Source organism: Vicia villosa, linkage group LG7, assembly GCF_029867415.1.
Source record: "Vicia villosa cultivar HV-30 ecotype Madison, WI linkage group LG7, Vvil1.0, whole genome shotgun sequence".
Taxonomy (NCBI): domain Eukaryota; kingdom Viridiplantae; phylum Streptophyta; class Magnoliopsida; order Fabales; family Fabaceae; genus Vicia; species Vicia villosa.
The window spans coordinates 111020498-111031122 of NC_081186.1; the positions used below are offsets into that span (position 1 = coordinate 111020498).

The 10625-nt window shown below is 33.6% G+C and overlaps 1 protein-coding gene and 1 non-coding gene across 2 annotated transcripts; one reads left to right on the forward strand and one right to left on the reverse strand.

The window, feature by feature from the left end:
• The first annotated feature begins 395 nt into the window (after window positions 1–395).
• On the forward strand, window positions 396–5367 carry LOC131618274 (dynamin-related protein 5A-like). The gene is made up of 15 exons (XM_058889536.1): window positions 396–615; window positions 1091–1154; window positions 1292–1396; window positions 1596–1697; window positions 1963–2013; window positions 2122–2183; window positions 2381–2471; window positions 2981–3045; window positions 3444–3638; window positions 3775–3894; window positions 3983–4053; window positions 4167–4443; window positions 4559–4787; window positions 4879–5018; window positions 5107–5367. The coding sequence occupies exons 1-15, from the start codon at window positions 487–489 to the stop codon at window positions 5233–5235; spliced, it is 1830 nt and encodes a 609-aa protein (XP_058745519.1). The 5' UTR covers window positions 396–486; the 3' UTR covers window positions 5236–5367.
• A 167-nt stretch (window positions 5368–5534) lies between these two features.
• TRNAA-CGC (transfer RNA alanine (anticodon CGC)) lies at window positions 5535–5607 on the reverse strand. Its single transcript has one exon. It is a non-coding gene; the product is annotated as a tRNA-Ala (tRNA).
• Between the last annotated feature and the right edge of the window lie 5018 nt (window positions 5608–10625).

Consider the following 10625-nt stretch of genomic DNA (forward strand, 5'->3'; position numbering starts at 1 on the left):
TTCTTATTTATTTTTTTTGTTTTTGAAGTTAATTATAATATTAATTATAAATTTGTCGATAACATCACTAATTATTTATTTAACAATATTGAAATAAATGAAATACAATATTTAATAACTAAAAGTATTATAGAAAATAAGAAATAATTTTATTAAAAATAATTAAATGTATTGACATGCGTAAGAATATTACTGTATTAAGGTATTGTTTTTCAATAATAAGATCAATCTAACCGCTTAATTTATCGTAGTAGAACTCGAAAGTACAATAGAAACCATGGAAGTTAGTTGTTCATGTTCAGTAGTACGGGGCATTATAGTCAATAAACATATAACAGAAAAAAGCACGGAAAATTTTGTAACTAACATTTGGAAAGTTTCTTCTAACAGCTTCCTCTTCTTCCTTTCGTGGTTCGATCTTCTCTCTCAGATTCGAAAAGCTCCGTGTGAGCGAGTTGGGCGAGTCGACTCAGTGCTGTTTAGACAATGGAGAATCTGATACAGTTGGTGAATAAAATACAGAGAGCTTGCACTGCACTCGGCGATCACGGCGACGAGAGCGCTTTGCCTACTCTCTGGGATGCTCTTCCTTCCATCGCAGTCGTCGGAGGACAGGTCCCTCTCTTTCTCTCTCTCTATGTAGCAGCTTTTTCGATCTAGAATGAATTATTTCTGTTATGTTGTTAAATGAATCAATCCTTGTTCATAATTTTAATTTACGTGATTGTTAGTTTAATACATTGCTAAAACTGTCTAGATAACCGTATCGGAAGGTGCCGATACCGATATTGATATTCACCAATTTTATGATAAAAAATAACTTATGATTAATTCATACCGCAACGACTGCGATCATTGTTATAACACTTGAACCGACCAAAATCCCTAAAGCTTTTACGCGACGGTTATTTAAAACCTGATATTATGATGCGGTAAGAGTAAGATGATGAAATGTGGTTAAATTTCTCAGTAAAACAACTAAAACGCTACAATATTTTGCTACATTAGTGTTTCCGCTCTATCTATCTATTTATCTATCTATCTATTTAACATATTCAAATAGATTTATCTGTCAATTTAAATTTTGCAGAGTTCGGGAAAATCTTCAGTGTTGGAGAGTATTGTTGGAAAGGATTTTTTACCTCGTGGATCTGGTAATTTAGTATGTTAATATTGTGTGTGTAAATATATGTATGTGTATTTGGTCATTGACACCTTTGTGGTTTGATTTTCGTCTTTCTCACTCTTCAACAATGATGAGTTTTGGATAATTTAAACTTTTTTTATGCAGGGATTGTTACTCGGCGTCCTCTTGTTTTGCAGCTTCACAAGATTGATGAAGGGAGAGAATATGCTGAATTTATGCACGCTCCGAGGAAGAGATTTACTGATTTTGGTATTCTCTTATATAAAAGATTGCCTTTCACCCACTTATGGTTTTACTTGCACTACACTTAAGTAACTTCATACATATTTTGTTAAAACAAATGTTAGCCTACTGGAAATGTTTTCAATATTTGCATTTTCTTTTGTTTTGATGATATTCTTTACTGCTGCTGTTTTTCCAATAGTTACTAATTTTGCATGTTCTGTAGCTGCTGTTAGGCAGGAGATCGCCGATGAAACTGATAGAGAAACAGGTCGCTCAAAGGGTATTTCATCGGTTCCCATCCATCTGAGTATCTATTCCCCTCATGGTGAGCTATATACATTAGTAGTTAAATATTTTTAAGTTGGTGAGAACTCATAACATGCATAATTGAGTTATTTTTAAGTTCAAACTTTGCGATTGATTGGTTTTTTACTGTTGTTATATATTTTATTTTTCCATCAAATAAGTTAAATATCAATGAGTGCTATTACCACTCTTTTTTATAACTAGTGTTGAATACCAAGTGCTATCAAGAAATAAGTGTTATTATTTGAGTATCAACTTCATGCATTGAATTTGTTTTTTGGCAGTTGTCAATTTGACACTGGTTGATCTTCCTGGCCTTACTAAAGTCGCAGTTGGTGAGTTTTCATTCTAAGATTGTCACTTTTCTCTGTCAATTACGTTTTTGAGCACCACTGCGTTATAAATATGGGGATTAATGGCATAACTTTGCCTGGATTACACAGAGGGTCAACCAGATAGCATTGTGCAAGATATTGAAAATATGGTTCGGGCCTTTATCGAAAAGGTAATGATTCTATATAAAACTAAATGATTTCTAATGAATATGCAAACATTTATTTATAATGAGGTGAAAATTGTTTAGGGAAATAATTAAATATTTTATTAGAAGTTCAGCTCAATGCTCATGAAACTTCATATTCAATTTAAGCCATTCATGATCATGTCAATGAAAGTAATACTGTAATGCATCACTTATTTCAGCCGAATTGCATCATTTTGGCAATATCTCCTGCTAATCAAGATCTTGCTACCTCAGATGCAATTAAGATTTCCCGTGAAGTAGATCCTAAAGGTAAGAATAAGACATTCAACATAATTTTGTTGATAAAGTAATTGTTGTAGGAATGTGTTATTTGAAGTTAGCTGTATTAGTTAATCTCATAAAATAGCTAAACCTGATATACTATGAAAGTTGTTTAAAATAAAAACTTACGTTCGTAACATCTACTGCAAAGAAAATCACATTGTTAATTGATTATGTCTCTTGTGTTGGGAAACTTGGATTATATTCGTACAAAAAATCATGTATAAGTTTGCTTGATAATAAAATTATTGGTATTAGAAGAGGTAAATTTAACTTGATTGACACCAAGTTATGTAACTTAGATTCTATATGTAGTTATAGTTCAAAAATATATATTGTATAGAAGTACATACTTACATTTTTTGACATGGTTTGGATGGGGTTCTAGAAAATACAAGCTGACAACTTAAAATATTATTACAAGCAAATAATTGGATAATAAAATTACTATGTGACTGAAAATCACTTTGTGAAAATTGTTTGATTTTTTTTTTCAGGGGATAGGACGTTTGGAGTTTTGACAAAGATTGATCTCATGGATAAGGGTACTGATGCATCGGAAGTAAGTATTTTTTCCTCTCTCAATACAAAAAAAATGTCGGCCACCACGCTGAAAGGCTTACCTTAAGAATTTTTTCCCTCTTTAGATAGTATCCTTTGGAAAAGCTCTTTATATAATCGTGATTTTGTAGATTCTGATAAGTATAGTAGGTATACATAAAATATTAAAATCTCATATTAAGGCGTACCTGCGTGTTTGACCGACACTGTTATGTTTTACCTTTACATTTCTCTAGTCTCTTCAGTTCAGATGAAACTTCAGAATCACACAAACTTTGAATTTAGATTTCCTTATTTGTCTTATTTTATTAATCTAAACTTAAATCACTGGGTCAAATCTGTCAAGTTCGTAAACCGGCTTCCTCTAATTGCTTCCTTATTGCCTGTTTTCTTTTCTAGATCCTTGAAGGGAAATCATATAAGCTAAATTTTCCTTGGATTGGTGTTGTTAATCGCTCCCAAGCTGATATTAACAAAAATGTTGATATGATTGCTGCTCGGCGTAGAGAGAATGAGTATTTTGCTAGTACCCCGGAATATAAACATCTAGCTCCTAGAATGGGCTCTGTGCATCTAGGAAAGGTTCTATCTAAGGTATGGTAATTTGTATTATAAAGTAAAACTTGAAACTCAATTGACATTTCTTGAGAAACAACTTATGGTTTCTAAAATTGTTGAGTTCTATATTTTCCTTTTTTATATTTTATAAAGTATGTCTATAAATTTTCAGCATTTGGAAACTGTCATCAAGTCTCGGATCCCAGGCCTTCAATCACTTATTAACAAGACTATTATTGAATTGGAGTCAGAAATGAACCGGATTGGAAAACCTATTGCTGCTGATACTGGAGTAAACCTTTTCCTCTCCTCTCCTCTCCTCTTTCACCCTTTTGCATTTCCAAGTGAATGAAGGATTTATGTTCTTTATCCATTTGTAGGGTAAGTTGTACATGGTAATGGAAATATGTCGGAATTTTGATCAGAATTTTAAAGATCGTCTTGATGGCATGTATGTTCCTTTTTCTCCTGCTATTTAGTCAATATAATTAATTAATGTGTAGTTTTTCTCATAGTAGACTAGACATGTTCAATTTGATTTTGGAAATTATTGTTTCTCCACAGACGGTCTGGTGGTGAGAAAATCTATCAAGTATTTGATAATCAGTTCCCAGCAGCTCTAAAGAGACTACAGTTTGACAAACATCTATCAATGGACAATGTGCGAAAACTAATAACTGAAGCAGACGGGTATCAACCTCATCTTATCGCTCCTGAGCAAGGATATCGTCGTCTTATCGAATCTTGCTTAGTATCTATTAGAGGGCCTGCTGAAGCAGCTGTTGATGCGGTTCATGGAATTTTGAAGGATTTGATTCACAAGTCTATGAGTGAGACAATGGCAAGTAGAGCTTAATGGTTATTTTATCTTTCGTCTACATGATTCTCTACATGTTTAAGCCTGCAGATGATTATTTTATCTAGTTCTTAATGGTAGCAGTTTTCTGTTGATTTAGGAATTAAAACAGTACCCGACCTTGAAAGTAGAACTCGGAAATGCAGCTATTGAATCATTGGAGAGGATGAGAGATGAAAGTAAGAAAGCAACACTATTGTTGGTAGACATGGAATATGGTTATTTGACAGTTGAGTTTTTCCGCAAACTTCCCCAAGACGCCGAGAAGGGTGGAAATCCAACTCACTCACTGTTTGACAGATATAACGATGCTTATCTTCGTCGAATTGGTAAGCAACAAGAATTCGAGAACTAAATCGATGATTTGCTCCAAGTATTAGAGGCATCTTTTTCTGACTGAGACTCCTTTGTGTGTAACAGCTACCACAGTCTTGTCCTATGTGAACATGGTATGTAGTACTCTGAGGCATACTATTCCCAAGTCTGTAGTTTATTGTCAAGTGCGTGAAGCTAAGCGCAGTTTACTTGATCATTTCTTTACAGATTTAGGGAAAAAGGAGGTAAACTTTTTCTTACTTGTTTGTTTCATTGATGATCAAAATATACATGCATGATGATAGGTGATAAAATGAATGATCATTTTTGCAGGGGAAACAACTAGCTTCATTGCTGAATGAGGATCCGGCAGTGATGCAGCGTCGAACCTCAATTGCAAAGAGGCTTGAGTTATACAGAAGTGCACAATCAGAAATTGAAGCAGTTGCATGGGATAAGTAGAAGAATGCCACCAATTCTAGTTCTGAGGATTTGGTTTCATGATGTTTTCTGGGTGGGGATTTTTGTTGTTGTTCATGATTCAATTGAAGAAGAGATCAATTGTACCTAACTTATTACTATCTCATTAATGAATAACGCACCATTTATCTATGTTCATTTTGTTTAGTAAAAAGCAAAAAGAAAAATCACTTTCACGATGGCAATGACATAGCTGAAAACACGCAGAATCGTTGATTTTTCATCACGAGAAGGGTACGAACTAGTTAAATAAGAAAAACTAGAGAAAATACACAAAACAGTGGAGATGCGGGGAATCGAACCCCGTGCCTCTCGCATGCGAAGCGAGCGCTCTACCATATGAGCTACATCCCCTTGATGGCAATTTTGCATTATGACCAATTAAATACATTTTCATTAACCAAGGGTCGTCTAGTTTCATTGGTTAATCATTTTAGTATCATAACATCGTAGTGGTCTATAAGTTTTAGATTCACTTTCCTCAAGATAAATACTTCCGTAAAAAAAAAAACACCACCCTTTCTATATTTTTGCAAAGCTACCAAAATTCTTTTTATTTTAAATTTATGCTCTTTTGAATTACATAGTTCCAACATGATTTTTCTTAATTATATAATTCACACGCTCATGCATGATATTATTTTTCATTGCTCTCAAACATGCACGTTATTGTTTTTTTGATGGTTTCGAATCAAACTACTCTCAATAGAATGAATGTATCTGATCAATGCAACAAAGAATTCGATCGTTCCTTATTTCCAAGTTTCAAATTGTTGCACTCAGTATGAACCACCATTCTTGTATCACCCTTCTTATACTTCTCAAATATGTATCACCCTTGTACTTTTCTTGTATCAGAAAATTAGAGATTGTTAGGTAATAGAAAAACCTTATATATTATTCAATGAATACTAGGTTATTATATAGCCTATAGTCTGTTACATAATCAACTAAGGCTAAAAAAATAGCCACTACTAACCTAAACAAAAGACTTATTCAAAGTAAGCCAACTAAACTACAAATTAGGACCTTATTCTTACTTAAAATATTTGGCCCTAAATATTAGGACAAAAAAGACCAACAAATTTTTTCATACTCTCCATTGATATTATGATTTACTTTAGCTTATTACGGCAATGTCACACATTATATTCCCAATGAAATTCTCACACATTCCCAATGAAATTCTAAGCTTTTGAAATGCATCTGCTTTCAAAGACTTAGTCATGATATCTGCAATTTGATCAACACTTATACAATGGACTAGAGAAATTCTTAAGTAAAAACCAACATTAATGTGTTTGTTGCGTCCATGCATAACTGGGTTTTTTAACAACTTGATGGTGAAACTATTATCACAATTTATGCTTGTGCATTCCCTTTCTTCATGACCGCGAACCATAAGTATCCTCTTCATCCAAACAGCTTGACATGCACACACAGTTGTTGCTACAAATTCTGCTTCTGTAGTGGAGAGTGTGACTATAGGTTGTTTCTTTGAGCTCCATGCAACATCTCCTGAACTAAGTAGAAAAGCATATCCATTTGTACTCTTTTTGTCTTCTGTATCACCAGCATAATCATTGTTTGTGTAGGCTTTTAACTCTTTCTCTTTACTGCTCATTTTGTTGCATATTCCCAAATTCATAGTTCATTTCAAATATTTTAGAACTCTTTTAACAACTTGTAAGTGAAGTTATGCAGGCAAACTAGTAGCATACATCATATTAGAGTTGGTGGATGTGAAGTACATGAGACTTTCTACAGTTTTGTAGTAAGTTTCTTTCATCTACAGGCACACCCCCTTCATCTATTAATTTTAATTTCTAGTATAGTAGAATTGTTGATAGAATTGCTCTATAGCATCCCAAATCAAAATTGTTGACGGTACTTCTAACACAAGAAATAAGTGCATCTTGAATTGAATCAAAATGGTTTTTTTGTCCTATATAACTTTGTGTAGAATTCCCTATGCATCGGCAACTCTTTCAAAAGGGCTATGCGGATAAATTGGTGATTCTCTTCTCCTTTACCGATCAAGCCGGATACGGCCCGAAAACTGCAATTACCATCATCCTTACATTCACAATCTGCTCAATGTGTTTTGTACATAAAAGAGGCATTTCTTCAATGAATTGAATCTTCAACATCGGTAGTGAAGGAAATGATTTGCTAATTCAAGCATCCTTGTGTAAATTTTTTTGAGATTTTGTAGTTGGAGAATTCGAAAAATGTGAACCAACGTGTTCAAAGTATGATGAAGACCTCTTTGTTGATTTGTCATCTTGAGTCGGTTTTATCTTTTTGGGCGGCCCTTTGGTTTTAACTGGTTCCGAATGAGGTTTCAAATCTGTGGTTTTCAGATAGACAATCTTCCTCAATCGTCCTTTGATGTGCAATTTCATGGTGTCATTTGCTTTAGAAAATCTATCGTGGATTATTTCCCACTCGGTCTGGATAGTTATACATGTTTTACCTTTATTCATCACACCATCATCAACAAACTGAAATCTTTTTCAATGACTTCACATTTCATCCATATGTATCAGGGAATTAATCTTCATTTTTTTGCAATGTGACAAGTACATGGAAGACTTAAGTCTTCCTAATTGTACATCCACAATTGGCCTTATTCGCACATGTTTATTTTGCTCGCTTCGCTTCATGAAAGATGAAATTCAATCCCAACCGAGAGATGCACTCAACTAACAGTGAATATAGAATGCTGTCATTGAATCGGTGTTTTTGCACGGTAGTGCTCCAACCAAAAATAGTTTGTATTTTGGTATGTTGGTTTTGGAGCATTTGGTTCACGGCGTCCCACTATCTACAAAAATCACCATTACTATCACCAAACCAATTCTTCAATGTCGAATGAGCAGACTCGACTCTGTTGGTTGTTGTGTTGCCGAGGCGTCTAACCTGACCGGTCCAAACACAAACAATTTTCTCCTTCATTTGGTCAAGAATAGTACTCTCAACGTATTTCAGGAAATCTAGATATTTGGAACACACACTCCTAAAAAGCATTATATAGGAAACATACAAGTCTTTCGTGGATGAATTTAATATATCCGTCCATGCATCCATTATCTTTTCTACCACCACACATGGTTTGAACATTTTTCCGTCTTCACCATTTGTTTGGTGCCTACCGCGGGTTTGAGCTGAATCCTCATATTTTTTGTAATGTGATATCGACAAAGTAATGCTTACGGTGTAAGAAACACCCTTGCAATTAAATTCATTAGTGCCATGTCACATTCGGCATGTTTTCTTGATCTTTCAACAAAGTCTTTCACATTTCCAAGGCCCATGTTACGTTGACCTCCTTTTTGAATTCCAAAAATGCAAACCCCACTTAAAAAGTCTTCTTCGTAGAAATAACACAAGCAATTTCAAGAAGCAGAATCATATAATTGTTGGTCTTATACGTTGAATCAATAATGAGGACAATGGAAATGAGTTGAACAACTTAATACTTTCGGGATTAGTCCAGAATATGCCACAAATTGTGACTTTATCATCACAAACTCTTTATCTAGAAACATAGTGATTTTCATCCAAAAGTTTTAAAAGTTGTTGCATTTCGGATCTTGAACCCCTTATTTCCATTTTGTTTCGATGACACGCATTGTATATCTAATTGATATTTGAAACACTTTCTGGTTGTTTTCATTTTAAATCTGTAGGTATGTTTTTCGACGCCACTCTGATTAAAGACATGTTCAAAATAATTTCCTTCTCCTCCAATTTAAGGTGACATACAAACGGATTACCGACTAGGTCTGTTTGCAAGGCATAGTTAGGTATTTCAAAAATCACATTAAATTTCCACATTTCATCCACATTACAATATTCACACAATTTAAACGGACAACTAAATTTTTTCGTTCCGGTGTTATCATGTTTCAACTTCTGAATCAGGGGAACGAACATGTCATTTCTCTCGCATTCCATGATTACAAATCTTTTCCTTTGGTTAGAATCATTTTCGTACCTTCCAATTATAATGTCAAACCTCGAATTCCTAGCTACCGTACCACACGGACCCATTAAAGCAAATGTTCACGAGTAGTAAATACTTATTCATATTGAAACGTTGACCAACATCTATCTCGACAAGAATCGGTTTAGCATCATTCGTTTTTACATCATGCTTCACTTCATCCAATTTAACATCATCCTTCACTACATCTGATTTTACATCGTTACTTACAGTAGCTTTGGAAAACATATTCGGGTGCACCATATTTAATAAGAACCAAAACAGAAAAATGCTTAAAAACCAGTGACAGAAAATTTCTGATATACGCATCCGAAATTATGGTAGGTGAGTTAGGATATGTATATTTTGACAAAGCGCACATTTTTTTCAACTAAAAAACAAGATTAACGCAAACAATGAGGGATGAGATGAGTGAACTTTACCTTAAGTTGCAGCTTCTTTTGTTCCCTTTGATGTGATAAAATCCAAGAATACTGGTTTGAAATTGAAAAGTTGGTTGAAAGTGAAATTTCCTTTTTAAGGGATTTGGTTATGGAGGAAGTTTGAAGTGTGAGAGAGATGATCATGTAAGGTTTTCATATATTTAATTTTCCGTTGAAGATTTTCGGAGATACATCTCCAAAATATCACTAAGTGGTTAAATGATAAATCATCTAAATGAAACTTTTGTGAAATGGTTTTAGGGGTCTGTTCGAAGATGTATCTTTGAATTAACCTCATAAAAATTCGGAGTTGCATCTCCAAACTAAATTTTGTTAAAAAATAGTGTTTTCTGCGTTCGGAGATTTATCTCCGAATAAACTCAAGGGTATTTTAAGGTTATCAAAGGTGCGCTCCACTACATAAGGGTGCAAAGAGAAATTCTCAAATAAGGTTAGATAGTCAAAATATGCTATCTGGGAGGAAAAGAAGTCTCGATAAGTGTTGTTCGAGAATTTAACCTGCCACCCCCCAAAATTTGAACATGACACCCCCCAATATTTTCATAATGGCAAAAATGTCCCTGATAAAAAAAGAACAAAATGATCTAACAAAATTTTCAGTAGCTCATTCGAAATTTTTGGTAACGAAATTTTTGTTAGTTTATTCAAAATTTTCAGAAACATACATTTTGAAAATTTCAGTTAAAAATACAAGAGGTTTTACCGAAAATTTTAAAATTTCTAGTAAAAACAAACATTTCAAAATTGCTGGTAATAAACTTCGTGAATTTTTATCGGAAATTGCAAAATTTTCGATAAAAACACATACATTTCGAAAATGCTAGTTAAAATTTCATGAGTTTTTATCAAAAATTTTGATAAAAACTTATGAAATTTCGAGATTTCGGTAATTTTTTTTTAATTTCTGATATAGTTTTTAA